Raw genomic sequence first — 26861 nt, 5'->3', positions numbered from 1 at the left:
CAGGAAAAAGCGAGGAAATAAGCCCTTTTTTTCCCATCGCAAGTTGAGATCTAGAACAACTTGAAACAGGGAACCAACTGAGTGGAGTTCAACCTGGAAAAGTGTGAAGTAATTCGCTTTGTAAGGTCAAATTTGAATGCAAAATACAGGGTTAAAGGCTGGATTCTTGGCAGTGTAGAGGGACAGAGGGATCTTTGGGTCCATGTCCATAGATCCCTCAAAGTTGCCACCCAAGTTGATAGGATTCTTTCAAAGGTGTACAGTGTGTTGGCTTTCATTAGCAGGGGATTGAGTTTAAGAGCTATGAGGTTATGCTGCAGCTGTTTAGAACCTGGTTAGACCACACTTGGAATTGTGTCCAGTTCTGGTCGCCTCATCGTAGGAAGGATGTGCAAGCTTCAGAGAGGGTCCAGCGGAGATTTACCAGGATGCTGCCTGGACTGGAAGACATGCCTTATAAAGAAAGGTTAAGGGAGCTAGGGCATTTTTCATTGGAGTGACGAAGGGTGAGAGGTGACTTGATCGAGGTCTGCAAGGTGATGAGAGGCAGAGATAAGTGGATAACCAGAGACTTTTTCCCAGGGTGGAAATGGCTATCACGATGGGGGATACTTTTAAGCTGTCTAAGTGTGGTGCTGGAAAAGCACAGCAGATCAGGCAGTGTCTGAGGAGTAGGAGAATCGACATTTCGGGCATTAGCCCATCATTCCTGATGAAGGACTTATGCCTGAAACGTCAGTTCTCCTGCTCCTCAGATGCTGTTTGACCTGCTGCGCTTTTCCAGTACCACACTTTTAGACTCTAATGTCCAGTATCTGCAGTCCTCACCTTCTCCTCCTCGTAATTTTAAGATGATTGGAGGAAGGTTTCGGGGAGATGTCAGAGGTAGGTTCTTTACACAGAGAGTGGCGGGTGTGTGGAATGCACTGCCAGCTGTGGTAGTAGAGTCAGAGACATTAGGGACGTTTCAGTGACTGCTGGACAAGCACATGAAAGACAGTAAAATTAAGGGTATGTCGGTTAGTCTGATCTTCGAGTGGGATAAAAGGTCGGTACAATATCAAGGGCTGAAGGGCCTGTACTGTGCTGTACTGTTCAATGTTCTAAAATGTCCAAAGTGCAGGAAGGTAGCAGTTGAAGGAAGTTAATTGGATAGCTCTTTCAAAGAGACAGACCTGATGGGTCAAATAGCCTGTCAATGATGCTGATGACAATGATGCTGATGACATTAACTTATAAGAACATGACTGAGTTCCAGTGGGGAGGGATGTTCGATCCTTGAGAAGTGATTTTTGATTGCTTCAATGGAAGGTTGGTGTGAAATCCGTGTGGATGTAATTCCTGTTTGTTAATGTCACCTGTAAGAGGTGCTACAACCCTCTGAGATGTGCTGTGTGCTTTGTACTTTGGTCTGACTTGGTGGGGGGTGGGGGGAGCACTGAGGTGGATTTGAGGTTTGGTTTTATCCAGAAAACTGAGTGGCTTGTACCATAGGAAGGTTTAGTTTGTGTGGGATGGAACCTGTCCAGGGGACAAGGCAACTGTCTGCTCCCTCATCACTGGCTTCTCCTTCTGTTTGGCTGTCTCTCCGGGTTGGAGAAACCATTCCAGACCAATCAGTTCTGACTAAGAATTCCAGTGTGTAACCTGCAGGCTCTGTCAGACACCGGTCAGGGTGGTTTGTTTGATAACGTTCGGGGGGGAGTTTGGTGAGTTTGCTCCCATGCCTCACCTGTACTCTTGAGTATTCCCAAACGAGTCCCAGAAGGTGTTCTGCCTTCCCAAGTGAGCTTCCTTCTTTTTGGTCAGTCCGATGCGAGACACTCCCACATGAGGCAGTGGAGATGTTGACCTGTTCAGGAAGCTTCAAGGATGTTCCTAAGGTGTTTTCTCTCTCATCTCGGGAATCTCCTGCCATGGCGGTTTTCCGAATGGAGTTAGGAATGTGGTGTCATGCGCTAGTGAGGTGAGCTGGTTTGTATTAAGGAGCCGCTGGACGGGCCCCGGGTGATCTTGCGCCCCTCCACCTCCCCAGGTTTGTAGTAACCCTGCGAAGGCACAGTGGGAATACTGAGACAGTGCTTTCAGGTGCTCACTGGAATGTGTTCAGCTCTCTGAAGGTGCCTGGCCACTTTTCACTTCAGTCTCAGGTTTAAGTCTGGGTCAGCTTCAGGCTGAGGTGGCACTTGGGCTGAATGTCTTGTCTGTGTTCCTCTTTCAGAGGACGTTCTCACGTTGTGAAGAACGCTCCACGTTTCTCAGGATCTCCTCACTCATTTCCCTCACTGTGAGGAAGTGTTTTACTCTGGGAGCTGCTTGGGGCCTTTTATTTCTGGGTGTTCAGAGAGAGGCCTGTTTTCTCACAACGACTCAGCGATGGAGCTAAGAATGGGCTCGAGCTCAGGGACGGCAAACATACAGGCCACAGCGAGGGCACTCTTTCCTGGTGATCCTGTCCATCACTTCCACGCATCTGTGCATCTTGCAGGAAGCACGCAGGGATAGCCCTGTCAGTGCCACAGTTAGACCTGTCTCTCTCCCTGAATGACTCCATTGTGCCTGGTGTGGGCTGTTCCTGAGTGAGGGGCATCAGGTGATGAGCATGTACCACGGAGATCCGTCTGCCACCTCTTGAGAATACCACTGCCGAGGTATTGCTCCTCCCTATCCTCACATTCCCACATCGGAACTGGATTGGTTTAAGGCATCTTGTTCCAGGCTGTCCCATCCGCAGAAAGGACTGGACCAGAAGTGAGACTGGTTTCTCACAAACCCAGCATCTTGTCACGATCCCCTTAGCTGCTGACGCTCTGCAGTTTGGGAGTTTGTTATCCCGAGAGACAGTGACTCACTAACCAGTTGTTGGATGGAGGAGTCCAGGTAAAAGTCCTCGTCTGTCATCTTGCCTGAGCAGGTGAACCCACAGCATTGCAGCCTTCAATTCACGAAGAGGGATTCTCACTTTCATTCTCACTCTCTCAGGGATCTGTAGCCATCGTTCACGGTGCCTCCGTTATAAAAACACTGTGTTTGGGAGGTTTGGGAGTCACCAAGTGACTGAGAACGAGGTGTGTGTTTCTCTCTCCAGCCCCTCTGTTGTTATTTCCTGATTTCAGTAAGAGTTGTGACTCTTGTTATCCTGACTGTTTGTTTGGGACAGTCAGAATTTCAGGCCAAGTCAGCAACCAAGTAACCAATTCTCACAGTCGAGGGCATTCCCGGGAACTCCCTGAAGTTTTCTATCCCGGCCAATCTGATCTTTTGGCCTTCTATTGCCTGTTGTGTCCGGAGTCTGAGTTTTGCCGGAGCTGAGGTTTCTCCCCACCCCCCCCCCCAATCCACGTGGGGGTTCTGCAGTAACACACCCCTCCACTGCTGCCTCTGGGCAGGGTTACAGGGATGGGGTCAGGTAGTGAGCTGCTCTCACAGGGTCAGTGCAGACTCAGTGGGCTGAATGGCCTCTTCCTCCACAGCAGGGATGTCGTGATTCTGCTGGGATTCTACTGAGAACCTCTGATGTGAGATCCCATGCTATTAGAATGTAGAACAGCACAGGAGCGCAGGCCCTTCGGCCCACACTGCTGTGCTGGACATGACACCAAATGAAACTCCTCCCTTCTGCCTGCCCTTGGTCCATTATCCCTTCATTCCTCACATGTCTGAAAGCCCCTGATGGATCTGCTTTCAGCACCACCACCCTGACAGTGCTCCTACCAAAACCCTGCCCCTCACACCTCCTTTGAACATTTGCCCCCTCTCACCTGCAATGCCTGCCTCTTCCCCCCCACCACCTCAGTTTTAGACATTTTAGACAAAGTTTTGACCATCACTGCGCTGTTATTTGAGGAAGAGTAAGAAACATGTGGCTCATGTTTATCTGTTAGTCACCAATCCAGAAAGCGATGGGTCTCTGTCAATGGGATCTTGCTGTGCAGAGGCTGGGGTTGCTGCGTTCCCAATGTGACAGTATAGTCACAGCAGTGCAGCGGTCCTGCGCTGGCCATGTGGAGCTTTCAGACCCCCTCCCCAACTCCAAGCTGACTGAAGCCGCTATCGAAATTCCCAATCGCTCACCCTCGCTGGGTCGAGTCTCCCGAACAGCATCGTGGGATTGTGAATGGGTCACATGGTCTCCCGAGTCACAGGTGCTATCCCAATGAAATTCTTTTGAATTGCAGCTTGAGTCTTTCTGATGCAGGAATGGGTGTCGATTCAGATGAATATAATGGAGGTGACCCAGCAGCAGGGGGAAGGTGTCCGGCTCTCAATGCCAGACCCCAGGCCATGGTGCTGAGCAGAATGCCCCATGCTCACGACCTGCTCTCACACAGGAGCTTGCAGAGATGGAGCTGGACACGGGGCTGTGGGGCGGACTACACTGAAGTGGGGGCAACAGAGAACAGAGCAACTGAAACTTCATCCAACGAGAAGTATCACGCTCAGAATGAGGGGGTATTGGTCACTGGATGGACAAAGAGCAGGAAGGGGTGTTTATCAAAGGGCTAATGCTTTTGAAAAGCTGCACAGATCTGCTGATTGTTTCCCGATAACTGACTGTGCTGTTGTATTGAGTTGGGAACAGGTCATCCATGAAATGACAGAGCAGGTTTGTGAGTGCAGTGTTCTCCTCCTGCTGTTCCTGTGGGACAGAGAAAGGACAGCACCCATTCACTCAGATACTGTCTGTGTAGAGGGAGCTGTGAACATGAGGGTAGAACAGCAAAGACCAGAAGTGATTTCATCAAGGAGTTCAACATCCCAGAGAAATGGTACAGACTGGACAGCGAGCACAGGCATGAAAATAGCCAGTTTTCTCCCACTCCCAGGGCTGATGCTTGCTGGAGCTGACTGTCACATGGCACTGAGGGCAAGGTGTGTTAACCAGACCAGAAACAAAAACCCACTATTACTGCAGAATCTCAACAGGCCTCGCAGCATCTGTGCACAGGCAACAATGGTGGACATTTCAGGTGCAGGAACCCTGCTTCAGAATAGTGTTGACCTTACGGGAGGGTTAGCTGCGAACATAAATTGCCTGAACCCCAGGCTGTCTGTATGATGTTGTTAATTATGTGTCACATTATTCACCCGCCCCTCGTCAGGAAAGGATCACCATTTTAGTTCAGGGGGTGAACAGACTGTGGTGAGAAAATCAGAATTAAATAGTTCAGAGCAGTTCATGTGCGTCGGGTTGGTCAGGGTGAAGTGGCTTTGGAGTTTACACTGAACAGATTGTAGCAGTCTTCCTGTTCCCCTTGCTCTGCCTCTTCAGGTTGGTTTGTACCCTTGCGATGCTCAGACTCTGACCTGCTGTGTTTTCTCTCTCTCTTTGTGTCTTATTTCTCTTGTCTCTCTTCAGAACGCATCTGGACGCGATGACCTTAATGATGCTGAACCCCCTAAGAAACTTGTTTTGGGAAAGAACACATTTCATCAGGTGACAATTCCTTGTGACATTGTGACTGACTGTCATCGGGTCATTGCTCTGACCCAGCTACCTTGGCCCATAGTTTGCATCAGTTGTGCGGAGGTAATATTTCACCCAGTCTGACTGCACGTTCTGAGCAAACACTGTCTCATCAGAACAACCCAAGCTCCGAGAAGTTGACATGAGCTTTCTGTCAAGTGTTGACCGATGAGCAGTGATTGAGTTTGCTGGTGAAGGCTGTAGTTTCACTGCTTTGCCATGCCAATCACGTTGAAGGAAGAGGAGATAATCTCCATTTGAAGAAACTATCCTCCTGTCCAGCAGCCTTTGTGTTTGAGCACTGTGCTCTACCAGCCCCAACCTCTCCAATCCATCCGGTGCACCCCTCACTCTCTTAGACCAATGGCCCCATTCACGTTGCGGTGCCACAATCCTTCCCCTCCTGCAAGACCATGGGGAAAACAAATCTTTCTGACTGAGCTTCTCTTTCTCTTCCCAAGCCTTCCTCCCCTTGTTCCTACTCATTGTCTCCATTGAGTTTCCCCACTGTGTGTGTGCGCGCCTGGGCGAGAGGGTGTGTGTATGTATGTGTGTGTGTGTGAGTGAGAGAGAGAGTGAGTGTGTCGGTGTGTGTGTGAGAGTGTGTCGGAGTGTGTGTGAGTATGAGTGAATGTGTCAGTCTGTGTGTGCGTATGCCTGTGTGTGAGAGAGGGGGTGTGTGTGTGTGTGAGAGAGAGAGAGAGAGTGTGTCGGCCTGTGTGTGCGTGAGAGAAAGTTCCCCAGGTTAGTATCTGCACTCCCTGTGTTCATACCTGTAAAAGCAGCTGCACTGAAACAGGAGTTGTGTTTCTGTGAATGAAATCTTCTTCCTTTGCAGACAAAACTCAGCAATGGGACCCCGAGTATGATCGCAGTGAAGCAGCATACACCTTCAAGCAGCTATGAGAAACAGAAGGAACAGTGTGTGAAATACTTTGACCAGTGGACAGAAACTGATCAGGTGGAATTTGTGGAGAACCTGATTTCCCGAATGTGTCACTATCAGCACGGTCACATCAATTCTTACCTGAAACCCATGCTGCAGAGGGACTTCATCACGGTGCTCCCAGGTACACCACACCAGAGTGCATGGATTGACATTACCCCCTGACTCGCCTGTCAGTCCTCTGTGCTGGCCCTTGGAAGAAGCTGTCAGGTGGTTTCACTCTGTGCCCACTTTTGCAAATCCTTTCCTGATTAATATTGCTTCCCAATCCCTCAAAGTTGGTGTTGAATGAGCTGCTAGCCTCTGTGTCGAGCATTCCCGTCACAGCGACTCGCTCACTGAGTTCCACAAGGGAATTTTGCTCTGCTCTGCTCTGCTCTGTGTGACATTCCCAGGATCCTGTCTGCTGTAATCCCTGACCCTGGTGCCTGTCTGAAACCCCGTGTCAGTGCAAGTTGCTGTTCACTTTCCCCACTCTCCCAGCGACAGTGTCACTCTATCTAGCCTTCACACACAGTTATAGGAGTCCACCATGTCTCCTCTGGGCTCTCTTTAGCATGCTGCTGTCCTTTCCTCAGAGAATCCACCTGGAATGGGGCCCAGTGCTCTATCTGACGTCTGACCACTCAGGGTGGTTCCACATCATCATCACCACCACCACCACCTTGTCTTTGACCCTTGCCCCTTCCCCAATTTGAAGCTGATCTTTGTAAAACCAATGAACCTGTCTGCCTTTCCACTGCCTCTGAACCTGATGTATAGCGTCGGTGAGGGGAGCACACACAGTATGTGCTCCATGTCATTGAGTGAGCCCTGAACTCTGCAGGCACTGCACGGTGACTGCTCCCCATTCCCTGACCCCGTCCATGGGCAGCACTGTCTCCTCCAAGCTCCCCCTCCCCCACCCCGGCTCCATGCGCTCCCCAAGTCACCACTCGGTGAGATATTGTTTGAAATGCTCCCTCCCTGATGGAGCCTGAGACGGGTCAGAATTGTCTACAAAGTGTTGTCTGTTGTAACCAACATGGGAGAAGCTCTGATAGGGAGGATGTTGGGAAACTTGAAAGGGTTCAGAGAAGATTTACAAGGATGTTGCCAGGGTTGGAGGATTTGAGCTATAGGGAGAGGCTGAACAGGCTGGGGCTGTTTTCCCAGGAGCATCGGAGGCTGAGGGTTGACCTTATAGAGGTTTATAAAATCATGAAGGGCATGATTTGGAGATGCCAGTGTTGGACTGGGGTGTACAAAGTTAAAAATCACACAACACCAGGTTATAGTCCAACAGGTTTAATTGGAAGCACTAGCTTTCGGAGCGACGCTCCTACATCAGGTGGTAGTGTGTGATTTTAATGAAGGGCATGGATAGGATAAATAGACAAAGTCTTTTCCCTGGGGTGGGGGAGTTCGGAACTAGAGGGCATAGGTTTAGGGTGAGAGGGGAAAGATATAAAAGAAACCTAAGGGGAAACTTTCACGCAGAGGTTGATATGTGTATGGAATGAGCTGCTAGAGGAAGTGGTGGAGGCTGGTACAATTGCAACATTTATGAGGCATTTGGATGGGTATATGAATAGGAAGGGTTTGGAGGGATATGGGCTGGGTGCTGGCAGGTGGGACTAGATTGGGTTGGGATATCTGGTCGGCATGGACCGGCTGGACCGAAGGGTCTGTTTCTGTGCTGCACATCTTGATTACTGTATGTTGTAAATGGTGCTGTCCTGTTTTACGAAAAGGACAAAGACTTTGAAAATTGGGAGTGGGGAAAGAAAGAAAGAAAGAAAGAGAGAGAGACAGAGCCATGGTTGTGGGTTTAAGGTGGAACTGGCAATGAAGTAACTCCGGTTCAAGAAAGAATGACCAGCCTGCCCACCAGGGACACTCCCAGAGACTGGAGGAAATAACGCCCCCAGCCCTGGTCTACATGTCCATGTGGATATTAGTCTGGGATTAGACAAGAAGAAACACAATCCTGGGCAGTGCAATGTCGTGTTTGGCCATTCTGTGAACTGGCAGCACAAGTAGTGTTCTCAATGGTGTCAGGCTGTGCTCTGCATCTGCTTCAGATGGTGGAGCCTTCAGGTGGTGACATAAACATGGAAATCAGCTGCAGGAGTAGGCCATTCGGCCCTTCCAACCTGCGCCACCATTCAATGTGATTGCATGGCTGATCATGCAATCTGAGTATCCCACCCCCGCTTTCTCCCCATACCCCCTGATTCCTTTAGCTGCATGGACCACATCCATCTCCCTCTTGAATATGGTGGAAGTGGGGACTGCAGATGCTGGAGATTAGAGTCAAGATTAGAGTGGTGCTGGAAAAGCTCAGCAGGTCAGGCAGCATCCGATCCCTGATGAAGGGCTTTGGCTGGGAATGTCAATTTTCCTGCTCCTCGGATGCTGCCTGACCTGCCGTGCTTTTCCAACACCCCCTCCAGATACATTCAAGAGAGCAGATTAATGAACTGATCCCAACAGCTTCCTGTGGGAGAGAATTCCACAGGTTCACAACTCTGAGTGAAGAGATTCTTCCTCATCTCAGTCCTGAATTGCTTACCCCGTGTTCTTAAACTGTGACCCCGAGTTCTGGAGTTTCCTCTCACTTCCTGTGGGAGAGAATTCCACAGGTTCACAACTCTCAGAGTGAAGAGATTCTTCCTCATCTCAGTCCTGAATTGCTTACCCCGTGTTCTTAAACTGTGACCCCGAGTTCTGGAGTTTCCTCTCATCAGGAATATTGTACCCGCATCAAGCCTGTCCAGCCCCATCAGGATTTTGAATGTTTCTTTGAGATCCCCCACCCCCCCCCTAGTTTGTCCCAGTTGATGCATTCTGTGCTGAGATGTCAGTCCGGCCTGATCCCGGGAATCACCCTGGGGAACCTTGCTTGCACTCCCTCGAGCACCAATCCGACTGAATCCAGCTGGACTTTGCTCAGCTTGGGAGAGATGATGGAATATTGACGTGGTCAGTGTTATGGGAGATGTGAGGGGCTCTGTGTGCATCATGGTGCCCTCTTCCACCCCCCCCCCCCAATGCAGAGAGAGACGTGCGAGCGTGTGCCAGCGAGAGGCTCTGGGACTGGCTGGGGAAGCTGACAGGGCTTCAGCTTGTTTTGTTTCTCTGTCGTGCAGCCCGTGGCCTGGATCACATCGCGGAGAACATCCTGTCATTCCTGGATGCCTGCTCCCTGTGTGCAGCCGAGCTGGTCTGTAAGGAATGGTACCGGGTCATCTCGGACGGCATGCTCTGGAAGAAGCTGATGGAGCGGATGGTGCGCACGGATTCCCTCTGGAAGGGGCTGTCAGAGAGGAGGGGATGGTAAGGACGGTGCTCAGGGACAGGAGGGAGGGGAGGGGATGGTAGGGACGGTGCTCAAGGACAGGAGGGAGGGAAGGGGATGGAGGGGACGGGATGGTAGAGCCGGTGCTCAGGGACAGGAGGGAGGGGAGGGGATGGTAAGGACGGTGCTCAGGGGACAGGAGGGAGGGGACGGGATGGTAGAGCCGGTGCTCAGGGACAGGAGGGAGGGGAGGGGATGGTAAGGACGGTGCTCAGGGGACAGGAGGGAGGGGACGGGATGGTAGAGCCGGTGCTCAGGGACAGGAGGGAGGGGAGGGGATGGTAAGGATGGTGCTCAGGGGACAGGAGGGAGGGGACGGGATGGTAGAGCCGGTGCTCAGGGACAGGAGGGAGGGGAGGGGATGGTAAGGACGGTGCTCAGGGACAGGGGGAAGGGGATGGTAGGGACGGTGCTCAGGGACAGTGCCTGATTGAGGAGATGTTGTGATGACTGCTCCTGCTGTACAATGTCTGGCTGGTTGTTGTGTTTGTGACAGACATTGGATAAACCCCGTGCCTCGTGGAAATGGAGTGGACATTCTGAAAGTTAATGGTGAGGAAATTCATTCAGTCCCTCCCTGGCATCCAGCCTGAGCTAACCCACTCATGTGGAGTTGCTGGGACTTGAATCCAGGTCCAGAGGCAGGGACTGTGCCAGGCTGAGCATATCCTTCAGCATGAATCAAACAGTAGCTGCTGTGAAGAGAGATGAAAGGGTTGGAGAGTCCACGTGTGACGGGCAGATTTCTCACTGCTTTGAGTGTTTTTATTGTGGAATACTGGTCAAACGTGCTCCATCTGGCTTCGGTTGCTCAAGGTGCTGTGTCTCACTGTTTCTCCTGAACTCAACCACGGTCCCACAGTCTGTCTGTAATTACCCAAAACTGAGACCATGTAAAATCCGCAAACACTGTGGATGCTGCAAATCATCAACAAGGACGCACCCTACTGGAAAAACTCCGCAGGTCTGGCTGCATCACCTTGGAGAGAAATCAGGGTTAGCGTTTCAGAGGGAGTAATCCTTTCTCTGAACACCAGACTTGAAACGTTTTAACCCTGATTTCTCTCCAGGGCGATGCTGCCAGACCTGCGGAGTTTTTCCAGTCGGGTGCGACCTGGTTGATGATGTGGTAAAACTGGTTCACAGCCTCGGTTTGGAAGGTCAGTTAAAGCCAAAAACACACACCTGCTCCAGGCAAAAAAAAAACAGCTTCCCCTTTGCAGAGATGGACTACGGAGTGGGAAGGGGACAAGAGTTTTTTTTGTACAAGACTTAGTTCATGAAAGGGAAAAGGATGAAGATGGAGATGGAGTCATCCAGCTGTCCAGCATGGAAACAGTCCCTTCATCCACCCAGTTTTCTCAGTGTAAACGAGTCCTGTTTGCCTGTGTTTGGTCCATATGCTTCCAGAGCTCCTCTATCCATGTACCTGTCTCAATGTTTCTGAAATGAGCAAACTCACTCCCTCAGACAGCCTGTCCCACCACCAGCCTCTGTGTTGGAAACAAATGCCCCTGTGGACCCTTTTGTTTCTCTCCCCTCCCACTTTAAACTCCGTGCTCTCCTGTAGACTCCCGCCAACCACAGGGAGAAACTGTCAGCTATCTACCTCCTCTGCACCTCTCCTGATTTTATATACCACTATAAGGTCACCTCTCAGTTTGCTATGTTCCAGGGAAAATGTCCCAGGCTGTGCAACTTCTCCTTTTAACACAATCCTCCTCGTTCTGGTCGTATCCCAGTCTTTCTCGGTTAATCATTTCCTTTCTACAGTAGGGTACATGCAGTGTGGTCTCGCCACTGTTCCGTCCAGCTCCAACAAGGCTTCCCATTTCCTGTAGTCATAGTTCTGACTGATGAAAGTGAGCAAACAAAGCTTTCTTCACCACCCTGTCTACCTGCGACTCCACTTTCAAGGAGCTATGAACCTGTCCCCCTCGGTCTCTTTGTTGAATAACAGTGCCCAAGGCCCAACCATTGAATGTACTTAAATCCTGCCCTGATTTACCTTTCCAAAATGCAACACCTTGTATTTATCGCAATGAAACTCCATCTGTCCTTTCCTCAGCTGGCTGGCACTGTTGGTAGAGATCTCACTCTATTTCCAGATAACCACCTTCACTGTCCACTATGGCACCAATCTTGGTGTCATCCATAAACTTACTAACTGGACCTCCTACATTCCCATCTCAACCATTTCTATCACTGGTGAATAACAGTGGACCCAGCACTGATCCCTATGGCACACTGCTGATCTCAGGCCTTCAGTTTGAAAAACGACACTCTACCATCACTCTCTGTCTCGTACCAGCAAGCCCGTTTTGTATCCGATTGGCTAGCTCTCCCTGGATCCCGTGAGATATAACCTTTCTCAACAACTAAACATGCAGTATCTTGTCAAGGCCTTGCTAAAGTGCATGTAGACAATATCTACCACACTGCCCTCATCTACTGTCATAGTCACCCCTTCAAAAAACTCAATCCAGTTTGCGAGACTCGATTGCCCCAGTACAAAGCCGTACTGACTATCCCAAATGAGTCCTTGCCTTTCTAAATGCCTGTAGATCCTGTCTCCGAGAATCCCTTTCATCAACTCCACACCACAGACATTCAACTCACCGGGCTCTAGTTCCCAGGAAATTCCCTGCAGCCTTTCTTAAATAATGACCCAACATTGTCCAGCCTTTCCAAAATGCAACACCTTGTATTTATCGCAATGAAACGCCATCTGTCCTTTCCTCAGCTGCCTGGTAGAGATCTCACTCTATTTCCAGATAACCACCTTCACTGTCCACTATGGCGCCAATCTTGGTGTCATCCATAAACTTACTAACTGGACCTCCTACATTCCCATCTAAACCATTTCTATCACTGGTGAATAACAGTGGACCCAGCACTGATCCCTATGGCACACTGCTGATCTCAGGCCTCCAGTTTGAAAAACGACTCTCTACCATCACTCTCTGTCTCGTACCAGCAAGCCCGTTTTGTATCCGATTGGCTAGCTCTCCCTGGATCCCGTGAGATGTAACCTTTCTCAACAACTAAACATGCAGTACCTTGTCAAGGCCTTGCTAAAGTGCATGTAGACAATATCTACCACACTGCCCTCATCTACTGTCATAGTCACCCCTTCAAAAAACTCAATCCAGTTTGTGAGACTCGATTGCCCCCGTACAAAGCCGTACTGACTATCCCAAATGAGTCCTTGCCTTTCCAAATGCCTGTAGATCCTGTCTCCAAGAATCCCTTTCATCAACTCCACACCACGGACATTCAACTCACCGGGCTCTAGTTCCCAGGAAATTCCCTGCAGCCTTTCTTAAATAATGACCCAGCCTCCAGTCCTCACACACCTGACCCGTGGCTGTCGATGATAGAAATATCTCTACCATGGGTCCCGCTATTTCCTCCTTCACTTCCCACAAAGTCCCGGGATTTAATTCATCAGGTCCCAGGGATTTATCTACCTTAATACGTTGTAAGGCCTCCAACACCACCTGCAGAGGGTCAGCTCACTGTCCTGACTCTGGGGCAGGGCTAGAAAGGGGGTTTAAAGCAGAGGCTGTCGTCCATGTGTGTGTGGAGTTAAATTTGGGTGAGGATTCACTGTATCGGGATCCCTGCAGTCCCCTTGGAGTCCGCTCAGGGTCAGGGTCACGGATAGGGTTTGGGTCAGGGTCGGGTTGAGGCCGTGTTAGAGTCAGGGTCGGGGTTGGGGCCGGGTTAGAGTTGAGACAGTGTCAGGGTTCCCAGTGCTACCCAGAAGCCCCAGCAAGAGCTATCTCTGAAAGCCCCTTGAGCTGGGTTGGGGGAGCTCGTTTCCACTGTGAGGCAGCAGATGCTGCCAGTCCAGAAGCCGCAGCTATAGGGACAGACCGTGTGGATGCGGTTACCCCTCCTTATAAAGTCAGCCTTCAAACTCCTGTGCACCAGAACAGTTCAGTCTGAAGCTGCTGTGAGCTGGGATTTCTGTGCTTCACGGTTCCAGGTATGCTCTGGCCTGGGTCTTCAGTAAAACCAACCTGTTACACTGTGGTTCAAACCCACTGGAGAGCTGCTTCCTGTCACCCCTTCGCATCCAAGGTGCACAGATTTTCGTGTGGCTGTGTTAATGCTGATGGATTTGTGTTGAATCTTGCAGGATCCAGTATCTGTTCAAAAACAAGCCCTCTGATGGGATCTCCCCTCCAGACTCCTTCTACAGATCGCTCTATCCCCAGATTATACAGGACATTGAGGTAAGAGGCTGTAATGTCCTCACTCTGAGCTGAGAGGGCTGAGCTTTGTTGGAAGGAGGGAGATGTTTTCATGTCCCTGTTTGTGTACAGACAGCGCGATGCTGGGGGTGTTAGTCTAGTTCAAGCAGCTGCAGTACACTCAACCCCAGCCTGATCTCCACAGGTAGCTGACAGAGTGATGGCCAACCATCTGTCCTGTTGGTTCAAGGATGAGACTTTCTGCAGAGGATCCCACCTCCAACACAGCAGCATTCACTCAATCCTGCACCGGCATTGTCCATACTTCTGGAATGGAGTGTGAAGCCCCAGTGGGCCAAGTCAGCAGTGAGAAAGAGACACACCCGCTCAGGGCTGGGTGTTGCTGGGCTCGAGTCAGGAGCATCGTTCTTTCGCATGGCCGTTCATGTCCCTTCTCCAGATCTCCATCTCTCACTTCTGTTCATTCTCAAATGGCCTGTGTATGTGTGGAGTGGGGTGGGGGAGGATTTTTGCAGAAAGTCATTTGTGACAGTCATGTATGGGGGGAAAGGAACCGGTGTTTAGTTTGAAGGTAATAGAATCGACAGGGGCAGCCAGCAAGGGTCAGAAAAGTGAAATGCTGGGGATGCTGAAAACCTGCCAAAATAACACGCACCAGGATGGGCAAGGGTTAAGGACAGAGAGAGAGAGAGACCGATAGAGTGAGTGCTCATGTTCTGAGTTACTGATGGGATGGTCAGCAGTGCACGGAGTTAGGGATTGAACAGTCTGGGGGGGAATGGCCAAGCGACAGGTCTGTGATTGTGCAGAGTGATGTCAGCATATCCCAAAGCAGACTGTGTCTTGTTTCAGACCATTGAATCCAACTGGAGGTGTGGTCACCATGGCTTACACCGCATCCACTGCCACAGTGAAACCAGCAAAGGTGTTTATTGTTTACAGTACGATGATCAGAAAATTATCAGCGGTTTACGAGACAACACTATCAAGGTAAGGGCACCAGTGAGGGAAGGGGTGGGGTGGGGTGGGGTGGTGGCAGCTTTTCCTGATCGCCTGAATGCAGTCTGTCAGCAGCCTCGCTGCACAGCCAGTGAGATGGGAAAGCAGACAGGACACTGTAATGGTAAAGCACATTGTTATCTCCCCCTGTTTCCTCCTCAGATTTGGGAGAAGAACACACTGGAATGTAAGAATGTTCTGACAGGGCATACTGGCTCCGTACTGTGTCTGCAGTATGACGACAAAGTGATTATCACTGGCTCCTCAGACTCCACAGTCAGGTATGTGGACAGTCCCACATTACGCATTGCTGCTGCACACAGATTGCGTTAGGTGTTGATAGAGAGTCCCTCACTCCAGCCCCCGTCTCCTGTTTCCCCCCCCCCCCCCCCACCATCTCCCATCCCCTCGCTCCGTCACTTCCTCGTAGTCAGGTTTCTGATCACTGGGCGAGTTGAGTTGAATGTGGGTCAGTGTTTTCAGTGGATGGTGGTGTTGGGGTGACACAGTGGTTAGCACTGCTGCCTCACAGTGCCAGAGACCCGTCTCAGGCGACTGACTGCGTGGAGTTTGCACATTCTCCCCGTGTCTGCGTGGGTTTCCTCCGGGTGCTCCAGTTTCCTCCCACAGTCCAAAGATGTGCAGGACAGATGAATTGGCCATGCTAAATTGCCCGTAGTGTTAGGTAAGGGGTAAATGTAGGGGAATGGGTCTGGGTGGGTTGCTCTTCGGTGGGTCGGTGTGGACTTGTTGGGCCGAAGGGCCTGTTTCCACACTGTAAGTAATCTAAATCTTGGCCCAGGGTGCTGCAGTTATTTCCAGTGGTCCTATTCCTCGGATTCTCGCTGCTTGCCAGCACTGAGGGTGCACTCAGCACACTGGCTCATCCTGTCGTTGCCAGGCTGCTGAGCTGAAAGATCATGCGTTTCAACCACTGGGACACTGTATTTCTCCATCTCCCCGTTCCCTCCCCACCTCCTCCTCTCACGCTCGTATTCTCGTTCTCTCGTTCTCGTTCTCTCTCTCGTTCTCTCTCTCGTTCTCTCTCTCGTTCTCTCTCTCGTTCTCTCTCTCGTTCTCTCTCTCGTTCTCTCTCTCGTTCTCTCTCTCGTTCTCTCTCTCGTTCTCTCTCTCGTTCTCTCTCTCGTTCTCTCTCTCGTTCTCTCTCCCCCTGAGGTTGCCTCTGGTTGACTATGGGTGCTGTGTGTTTGCAGAGTGTGGGATGTTGGTACAGGTGAGATGTTAAACACACTGATCCATCACTGTGAGGCAGTGCTGCATCTCCGTTTCACCAACGGGATGATGGTCACCTGCTCCAAGGATCGATCCATTGCCGTGTGGGATATGAGCACGTCCACGGACATTACCTTACGCCGGGTCCTGGTTGGTCACAGGGCAGCTGTAAACGTGGTCGATTTTGATGATAAGTACATTGTATCTGCTTCAGGAGATCGCACAATCAAAGTAAGTTGCGTTCAATCGTTCCTTCCTTTCAGTGTCCGTCTATCCTATTCCTTTCCCCCCCCCCCCCGTTGTGTTTTGTTGCTTTGAACGATAAGAGCTTGCTTGTTGTGCTCTGTCTGTGCTGGTCCATTTCCCCATCCTGGTTTCATGACTCTGTCTCGACACTGTATGATCTGACCGCTGCACACTCACCAACACTTGGCTGTGTCTCAGCCACTGACTGAGTACAGGAGCTTCAGGAATTCTGCTCTGTCCAGCCCTCTGCTCCAGGCATGGACTGATCACTCAGGTTTTCCAGCCTTTCCCCATTGGGGAGAGTTCCATGGATATACCCTTGGAATTTGGAAAGTACTCTGTCTTGTTGAGTGGTCCATTTGCCAAGCCCACAGGCTGGTGTTGATCTCTGTCTCTATCAAAGCAGCTGAAGTCAATGGCCCATTGCCTGAGAATGATGGTTAAACACTGCTATCGTTAAAATGCAGAGAGTTCTCCTGTTTGTCACTCCTGTTCAAGTGAAAACCACAGCCATCCAGCCTGGCCAAACTGGTCATGAGATCAAAACCAGAGGGACACTTGGTGTGGTTTTAATTCCCAAACTAATATTGGCTCAGGAGACCAGGCTAACTCTCCGTTCCTGCGCAGGCTTTTACTGTGCCATAGCTGGTGTGAGATAGCATTGCTGGCAGGGCCGAATGCACCCCAGCACCCAGCTGTGCTGTCCCGCAGCATTGGGATTGTTGACCTGGATTCGATGCTCAGGTTTCTGGGCAGAGACTTGCCTGAGGAATGCCTGGTGTGTTCTCTCACTGTCTCTGTATCCATTCTCCAGTCCCTCAGAACGGCAGGCAATATTAGCAAACCACCCCCACCCCGTTCACCATCAGCTGCCATCTGATCATGTTCCGGTTTCTCAGAACCACCCCAAGCTCCGAATGAATATTCCTTCTGACTGTAGGGTTCCTTCCTGCTGTTTGAAGCAGTGTGCAGTTGCTGTTTGTCTTGTTGTAAACTGGTTTGGCTGATCTCCCACCATGCCTCTCCCTCCCTCCCTAGGTGTGGAACACTGGCTCCTGTGAGTTTGTCCGAACACTGAATGGCCATAAGCGAGGGATTGCCTGCCTGCAGTACAGGGACAGGCTAGTGGTCAGTGGATCCTCTGACAACACAATCCGGTATGTCTCTCACAGCTCACCATGGGTTGTCTGAAAGAATGGCAAACTACTGTCCCCAATCCACATGTTTACCCCGTGATATCCCACTGCTGTGTTCTTGCCCTTCACTTAGCCTGAAGCCACTTTCCATCATCTTCCCAACACTCCACCCTCCTGAGGTTTGGATCATCTGCAAATTCAGAAATATGACATTTGATCCCCTCCTCAAATCACTGTGAATAACTGGGACCCCAACTACTGATCCTTGTGGTACCCGACTGGTCCCAGCCTGCCAACATGAAAATTACTCATTTACTCCTCCTTTCTGTTTTCTGCCTACAAGCCAGTTATTCATCTATACCAGTAATTACCTTTAATTGATGAGCTTTCATTCTTCTAACTAGCCTCCTATGGAGGATTGTAGAAAAACTTTCTGTAAATCTATGTATACCACATACAAGAGCTCTCCTGTATCAATATTGTTTGTAACATCTTCAAAAACCCTCTAACAAGTTGACCAAACATCATTCCCCATTCATACACTCATGTTCACTATATCGTCCTGCTTTCACCCTCAGTCAAAGCAAACCACTCTCAGACACAGTATGGTTTTACGTCTGTCTTTATTCCGGGCCCTGAAGGGAGAGAGAACGATCACCTGTGTGCACAGAGACCTGGGTTCCCGGTCTCTGGAACAGTAGGTTCTTAATGAAAGAGACAGTCATTTTACAGGGAGGACCATCCAGATAAGACACTGTATATATTGATTGGGTGACCCATTATAATCAGCAAGTATCAATATCAAAGGTTACACAATGAATGTTCTTAACCTTAACCAGCTCAGCATAATGAATACTTTTCACCTTGTTAAACTAACCTTGTATACTGAATCCTTCCAATATTGTTAAATGGCTCTACATAATGACTGCTTGTCCACCTTGTTAACCCATTACCCTTGCCTCCAGCATCCCATTGTTAACTGCAAGTTTTTATCTGATCTGAGTCATGCTCAGCTGAATCTCTTGTTTCACAAAACTCAGACCCTAACTCTTTCCCTACCTGCTCATACCCGATACACATTCTCACAATCAGATTGTTACCAATTGGATGTGTATCTTTTCCTTCGGTTTTGAATCGATTTGAACATTGAGCCTGTTTGTGATGTCTGTTATTCCCCCCCCCCCACCCGTGCTCCCCTGTACTGAGGTGGGATTTGAATCCCTCTGAGATGGAGGTGTTCGTGCAGGCTGCTGAACTGCGGTGTGACTTGGAAAGCAGTTACACGCTTCCTTCTTCACTTCACCTCACCCCCCCACCCCCAACCAACGGCTGCGCATTGCAACACTCAGAGTTTGCATTTACATAGCACCTTCAAAATCAGAAAAGGTCTCAAGATGCTCCATAGGAGCATTGTCAAACAAAACTGACTGAGACGTCTAATGAAACAGCTCAGACTTTGAGGTGTGTTTGAAGGGACAGGTTTAAAGAAGGGGGGGGTTGGGAGGACACAGAGAGAGAGAGAGCTGCCCTTCCCTGCGAGAGTTGCTAACATTTGGAATCTTGGCCCGGTGTCTGCAGGTTGTGGGACATTGAGTGTGGAGCGTGTCTGCGGGTTCTTGAGGGTCATGAGGAACTCGTTCGGTGTATTCGTTTTGACAACAAGCGAATAGTTAGTGGAGCCTATGACGGGTAAGCACCAAGGTTCACTCCTTCCCTTTCATTCCTTCACTCTCTCTCTCCGACATCCAGAGGAGTAGGGATGGACCGCAGCCCAACGGGAGAGGTTTGGAAGTACAGTCACAATTATCTGAGAATGACCAGCTGTCCCCCATGGTGTGGGTGTGCTGTCAGGCCATCCCAAAGAGAGACAAGTGGGTTCAGACCACACTCCGAGTCGACGAGATATTGTTAAATGGGTACAACAGACAAGGAGGAGCTGTTGTTCTTTTCAGTAATGTTCACTGTGACAGTGCAGCACTCCCTCAGTACAGTCCCTCTGACAGTGCAGCACTCCCTCAGTACTGTCCCTCCGACAGTGCAGCACTCCCTCAGTTCTGTCCCTCCGACAGTGCAGCACTCCCTCAGTACTGTCCCTCCGACAGTGCAGCACTCCCTCAGTACTGTCCCTCCGACAGTGCAGCACTCCCTCAGTACTGTCCCTCCGACAGTGCAGCACTCCCTCAGTACTGTCCCTCCGACAGTGCAGCACTCCCTCAGTACTGTCCCTCCGACAGTGCAGCACTCCCTCAGTACTGTCCCTCCGACAGTGCAGCACTCCCTCAGTACTGTCCCTCCGACAGTGCAGCACTCCCTCAGTACTGTCCCTCCGACAGTGCAGCACTCCCTCAGTACTGTCCCTCCGACAGTGCAGCACTCCCTCAGTAGACAGTGCGGCCCTTCCCTCAGCGCTGACCCTCGGACAGTGCGGCCCTTCCCTCAGCGCTGACCCTCGGACAGTGCGGCCCTAACAGCAGAGTGGATTGAATATGTGATGAAGTGTTCCAAGTGGATGAGTGATTATTGGGGAGCGAGTGTTGATAATAAAGACCCAGTGTTTGAAATGCCAGTGAAACCACCACATTTCTCCACTTATCTGACAGTCTTCTATGCAGGACAAAAAAAAAATCATTCAGGCTGAGTTTAATCACTCTGAGCAAATCATTCCATTTGTTGTAAACAATCATATTCTTTCACAACTTGCCAACAAATGGCTTTTTAATTTACTAGTGTGCGGAATGAGCTAAATCCATTGAAAAGTTGAAATGCATATATTCATTCTAACATAAGACAGGCTACAAGCCTATGTTAACAACAGTGTTACAGGTTGGAGAACTGAGGGCCAACCCCATTCTGTAGTTAAAGTCCAGAGCAGGTGCAGGGTCCTTTTGGTTTCGAAGTATATTGACCATGACATTGTGTGCTAAGTGCTTATTGATTTGTGTGCTGATTGGATGGAGTTAGAGCATTTTATTTTGAGAGGAATCTATCTTTCTTTCATGCCTCCTGTTTATTTTTGACTCCCCGTTTAAAACGGTGAGAGCTGCTGCGTGTCTGGAGGAGTCTGAACATCTCACATTTGTGATAAAACAGCAGCCTAGCCAATCCCAGTTAAATATCCAATCTCCTGGTTGGACTGTCTGAGCAAGTATCCGTTTCCCTGCTCCAGGAAGACGTGGCCTTCCGATCCAGAGGAAAATAAATCACTGGCTACTTTTTCTCCCCATACTCCAGCTTCCAACTTGTGTTTTCCAGTCGTGTCAACTGAAAGGGACAATACCCAGTCCCTTTGTTGCTTCTGTAATTTTCCGATCACTAGCATGGCTCCAGTACTTTCCACAGCCCAACAGGCTGCAGGTTTATGTGGGGAGTGTGAGGCTGAGGCTGTTCTTGGGAGAAAGTGAGGACTGCAGATGCTGGGGATCAGAGCTTAAAAATGTGTTGCTGGAAAAGCGCAGCAGGTCAGGCAGCGTCAAAGGGGAAGGAGAATTGATGTTTCGGGCATAAGCTCTTCTTCAGGAATGACTGAAGAAGGGCTTATGCCGAAACGTCGCTTCTCCTGCTCCTTTGATGCTGCCTGACCTGCGCTTTTCCAGCAACACATTTTTGAGGCTGTTCCTGCCTCAGTGATGTGAAAATGACAAACTGCAAGATGATGTGTGTCTTTGTGTTGATGGAGTCTGTTTGATTTTCCAGGAAGATAAAAGTCTGGGACCTAATTGCTGCTTTAGACCCTCGCTCCCCAGCCGGCACACTCTGTCTGCGAACATTGGTGGTAAGTGTGTGTCTGCATCCTCTCAGCTGATCTTCCTCCATCATGTGCCTCAATGATTAGCACTGCTGCCTCACAGTGCCAGAGACCTGGGTTCAATCCCAGCCTCAGGTGACTGTCTGTGTGGAGTTTTCACATTCTCCCTGTGTCTGCGTGAGTTTCCTCCGCGTGCTCCAGTTTCCTCCCACAGTCTTAAGAAAAAGTGTGCAGGTCTGGTGGATTGACCATGCTAATTTGGCAATAGTGTTACATGCATCAGTTAGGGGAGTATGTCAGGAAATGGGTTTGGGTGGGTTACTCTTCGGAGGGTTGGTGTGGACTGGTTGGGCCCAAGGGCCTGTTTCTACACTGTAAGGGAATCTAATCTGAAAAATCTGCTCTTTCCTGCCTGAGAGGTAGGTGATGGCTCTATCTGGAGTTCAGTTACTAGTGGTGTGTGGCAAGGATCTGTTTTGGGTCCACTGCTGTTTGTCATTTTTATAAATGACCTCGATGAGGGTGTAGAAGGATGGGTTAGTAAATTCGCAGCTATCTTTAAGATCGGTAGAGTTGTGGATAGTGATGAAGGATGTTGTAGGTTACAGAGGGACGTAGATAAGCTGCAGAGCTGGACTGAGAGGTGGATGTGGAGTTTAATGTGGAAAAGTGTGAGGTGATTCACTTCGGAAAGAGTAACCGGAATGCAAAGTACTGGGCTAATGGTAAGATTCTTGGTAGTGTAGATGAGCAGAGAGATCTCGGTGTCCAGGTACACAGATCCTTGAAAGTTGCCACCCAGGTTGACAGGGTTGTTAAGAAGGCCTGTGGTGTGTTAGCTTTTATTGGGAGAGGGATTGAGTTTCGGAGCCATCAGGTTATGCTCAAAACTCTGGTGCGGCCGCACTTGGAATATTGTGTACATTTCTGGTCACTGCAATCTCAGAAGGATGTGGAAGGTTTGGAAAGGGTTCAGAAGAAATTTACCAGGAGATTTAGGACATAGAACATTACAGCACAGTACAGGCCCTTCAGCCCTCGATGTTGCGCCGACCTGTCATACCAATCTGAAGCCCATCTAACCTACACTATTCCAGATTTGCCTGGTATGGAGGGAAGGTCTTACGAGGAAAGGCTGAGGGACTTGAAGCTGTTTTTGTTAGAGAGAAGAAGGTTGAGAGTTGACTTAATAGAGACACACAAGATAATCAAAGGGTTAGATAGGGTGGACAGGGAGAGCCTTTATCCTCAGATGGTGATGGCTAGCATGAGGGGGCATAGCCTTGAAATTGAGGGGTGATAGATATAGGACAGATGTCAGAGGTAGTTTCTTTACTCAGAGTAGTCGGGGTACTGCCTGCAACAGTAGCAGAACTTGCCAACTTTCAGGGCATTTAAATGGTCATTGGATAGATATATGAATGATAAACATATGGAAGAGAATGGAATAGTGTAGGTTCAATGGGCTTCAGATTGGTTCCACAGGACAGCACAACATCGAGGGCCGAAGGGCCTGTACTGCGCTGTAATGTTCTCTGATCTTTGTCAGTGTGAAGTTGAACATGATGGTGTGGAAGGCAGACTTGCTGCAGCTGTACCAACCATCGGTGACCCAGTACCTTTGGTCTCCTTTCCCATTGACCGTGGAGTGACAAACTCAGTACGTTTTCAGGAATGAAGACTGGTTTGAGCTGCGAGTTGTTTCGATTCCTCTGGAGAGGGACCAAGTTTAGAAAGCAGCCCACAGAGAGACAACATATTTCAGAATAAAAGCTGAAGGTGGTTTCAGCTAAACAGGTCCTTTGCTCTGTGAATAGTCTCAGCATCACCTCCAAGCAGACACTCCTGTTACCTCCTGCTCACTGGAGCGCACTGTTTCCACTCTGAGCAGCATTTAGTCACATCTCTGACTTCCCAGCCAGTTGGTTTTCAGCTGCATTGGGTAGGAGTCCTCTCCCATCTCGAGGACAGCACATGTCTGTGAGTCTCTCACTTGGATTACAGCAGACCTGATAAGCCCGAGAGAGACACACACACATACACACCGCACCACCCCCACCCACCCACTGGTCTGTGAGCCTCTGACAGCCCTGAAACAGCCTTGTCCTATTGACAATATCCTGTCCTTCCTCCCTTGGACTGTCAATTGCACTGTCTGTTGTCCAAAACTTGTCTTTATTTCCAGGGTGTGTTTAATAACGGTGAAAGGGAAAGCTGTTCTCATGTGGAGAGAACCTTGCTCATTGTCTGTCAGCTGAGATCGCCCAGGTTCTGTTAGAACCAGAGCACTGCTATTCTTCTCGTGTGTATCCTTTTGTCTCTGCACTTGCTAGTCCCTCTGACAAACCCCAGTTCACATGAGCATTCCTTGGAATGGAGTAATTGCATCATCAGAAGAGTCTGTCCTGTCTCCAAATTGTCCTGCCTCTCACTTGCATATACAGGGGACCCAGCACAAAGCACCAAGTGCAGTCTTTCCCCAATGGGAGAGAGCTAACGCCATAAGCCCCCGGACTGGAATCATGGTGGGTGATCTCTCATTCTGGGAGGGTTTGACAGAATGGATCCCGAGAGCTGGCTCCATCATTTGGAGGGTGGGTTCCAATCTCGTCACCAACCGATTGACCTTTGACACGGAGAGAGAACCACCTTCACTTGGAGAATTGTGAACCTTTTGAGGTGTATGTGAAGTGCAGCTGATGAGTGCTGACATGTTGAGGGTGTTCCACCCTGTGTGGGGAAGTGTCTGGATTCCGAATATTCCCATGGAATATTTGTCCTGACCTTCTCGAATGAGGAAGCAGGTTCGAGGGCTGTAACGTTGGCTGCACTCGACATGGCTTTCCTCCATCTCCAGTTCCCAATGTGTACCTTCGGGGTATTCTCCTCCCAGGAGCAGTGACGTCTGGTCAGGTGTTCCTTGTTTAATCATGAACCTTTCTCTTGGTATCACCCCTGACAACAGGAGCATTCCGGGAGAGTTTTCCGACTGCAGTTTGACGAGTTCCAGATTGTGAGTAGTTCACATGACGACACCATTTTGATCTGGGATTTTCTCAATGTGCCCTTGGAACAAGGTGATGGAACACAGTCAGCACCCCGCACATACACCTATGTTTCCAGATAGGTGCAGCCTACCCATCGTCAGAACTATCACGGTAAGCAATCCTTCCCCTGACTCTGCTGGACTGTCTGTCCTTTCCAGGAAGGGATGTTCGAGTCCCTTCATTCCAGGGACAACGCAGAATCAGTGATCCCAACAAATCGAGCAGAATCCAGCCATGAAGTGTTTCCTTTTCACAAGGTCGGTCCTGTCACCTCTTACCTGGGCAGTTAGATTGACAATCAGGGATAAACTGTGCTCTCTGGGACAAAGAGTTTACCCGAATGGTCAGTCATTGAACAGGAGCACTCACTGAATCCAACTCTCTTAAAGTCAGAGTGTTACAGCATGGAGACAGGCCCTTCAGCCCCAAGTGTCCATATATGCTAACCCCATTTTCCTGCACTCAACCCATATCCCTCTAATCCTTTACTGTCCATGTATTTGTCCAAATCCTTTTTAAATATTGTGAATGTACCTCCCACAACCACTTCTTCTGGCAGCCCTCTATGTAAAAATGTCGCCCCTCAGGTTCCCTTTTATTCTTTCCCCTTTTACCTTAAAATGATGCCCTCTGGTCCTCGATTCCCCATCCCTGGGAAAAAGACTGAGTGCATTCACCCCATCCATGCCTCTCATGATCTTATACACCTCCAAAGGTGTCCTCCCCACCCCCTCTCTACCCCCCCCCCCACCTCCCCAGTCTCCTACGCTCTAAAGAAAGATGTCCTGGCCTGTCCAACCTCTCCCTGTAACTCAGACCATTGCAACATCCTTATAAATTTCTTCTGCACTCTTTCCAGTTTAATAACATCCTTCCTACAGCAAGGTGACCAAAACTGAACACAATACTCCAAGTGTGGTCTCACCAACATTCTGTACAACTGCAATATGACTTCCCAACGTCTATACGCAGTGCCCTGACTGATGAAGGCTAGTGTGCCAAAGGCCTTCTTCACTGCCCTGTCTACCTGGGACTCCACTTTGAGAGAACTTTGAACCTGAACTCCATGGTCCCTCTGTTCTACTGCACTTCTTCACCATTTACCATGTAACTCCTACTTTAATTTGACGTCCCCAAATGCAACAGCTCACACTTATCGATATTAAACTCCATTTGCCATTTCTTGGCCCACTTCCCCAGCTGATCAAAGTCCTACAGCAATTACTGACAACTTACCTCACTGTCCATGATATTGCCTATTTTGATGTCATCTGCAAACATACTAATCATGCCTTGTACATTCTTATCCAATACATTGATATAGATAACAAACAGCAATGGGCCCAGCACGGAACTCTGAAGCACTCCACTAGTCACAGGCCTCCAGTCTGACAAACATCCTTCCACTGTTACCCTCTGCTTCCTATCACCAAGCCAACTCTGTATCCAATTTGCCGCCGCCTCTGGATTCCATGCAATCTAACCTTCCAGTGCAACCTACCATGTGGAACCTTATCAAAGGCCTTACTGAAATCCATATAGACTATGTCTACCACCCTGCCCTCATCAACCTTCCTGGTCACTTCATCAAAGAACTCTAACAATTTTGTGAGGTGTGATCTCCTACTCTCAAAGCCATGCTGACTGCTCCTAATCAAACCCTGTCTTTCCAAATTCATGTATATCTTATTTCTGAAAATCTTCTCAAGCAACTTATCCACCACAGATGTTAGGCCTATTGGTCTATAGTTGCCAGGTTTTTCTTGAATAAGGGCACAACATTTGCCACCCTCCAGTCTTCTGGGACCTCATCCATGGCTAACAATGACGCACAAATATCAGCCAGGACCCCTGTAATTTTACATCTATCCTCTTGCAGTGTTCTTAGATATATCTGGTCAGGACAAGGAGATTTATCTACCTTCATACATTCATATACGTCTACCTCCTCCTCTCGTGTAAAATAGATTGTCCCCAAGATATCACCACTAACTTCCCCAAGTTCCCAAGTCATCATGTCTTTCTCCACGGGAAACACAGAGGAAAAATAATCATTGAGGACCTCACCCATTTCCTGCACGTTTACACAGACATGATCAGTTGGCTCCTTGACGGGCCCTATTCTCTCTCTAGTTCTTCTTTTTTCCTTTAATATACTTAAAAAAACATCTTTGGATTCACCCTCATCTTCTCAGCCAAGGCTATCTCATGCCTCCTTGTCACCCTCCTGATTTCCTACTTCAGTAAAGTCCTGTATTTCCTGTATACCTCCAGGGATTCCCTTGATCCCAGCTGCCTGTACATGAGCCATACCTTCTTTGTTTCTGGTCAAAGCCTCAATGTGTCATCCAGAGGTCCCTATTCCTGCCAACCTTGCCCTTCACCCTCATAGGAACATATAGACTTTGAACTCTAGCTATCTCACTTGTAAAGGCCTCCCACTTGCTGGAGCTCCCTTTGTCTGCAAACAAACTACTCCAAG

General features: G+C 49.5%; 1 protein-coding gene across 1 annotated transcript in view; it reads left to right on the top strand.

The window, feature by feature from the left end:
- LOC122543015 (beta-TrCP-like) overlaps positions 1–26861 on the top strand; it is a 31299-nt gene that overhangs the window by 1421 nt on the left and 3017 nt on the right. The window contains exons 2-12 of the mRNA XM_043681186.1: positions 5360–5437; positions 6306–6537; positions 9545–9731; positions 13898–13994; positions 14826–14963; positions 15135–15253; positions 16187–16436; positions 17490–17608; positions 19166–19276; positions 21281–21359; positions 24298–24490. Coding sequence (XP_043537121.1) covers positions 5360–5437; positions 6306–6537; positions 9545–9731; positions 13898–13994; positions 14826–14963; positions 15135–15253; positions 16187–16436; positions 17490–17608; positions 19166–19276; positions 21281–21359; positions 24298–24459 — 1572 coding nt within the window. The 3' untranslated portion in view covers positions 24460–24490. The remainder of the gene's footprint in view (positions 1–5359; positions 5438–6305; positions 6538–9544; positions 9732–13897; positions 13995–14825; positions 14964–15134; positions 15254–16186; positions 16437–17489; positions 17609–19165; positions 19277–21280; positions 21360–24297; positions 24491–26861) is intronic.

This window comes from Chiloscyllium plagiosum, chromosome 42, assembly GCF_004010195.1.
Source record: "Chiloscyllium plagiosum isolate BGI_BamShark_2017 chromosome 42, ASM401019v2, whole genome shotgun sequence".
Taxonomy (NCBI): domain Eukaryota; kingdom Metazoa; phylum Chordata; class Chondrichthyes; order Orectolobiformes; family Hemiscylliidae; genus Chiloscyllium; species Chiloscyllium plagiosum.
Note: the sequence above shows the minus strand (reverse complement) of the source record. Positions and strands in the feature narration are given on the sequence as shown.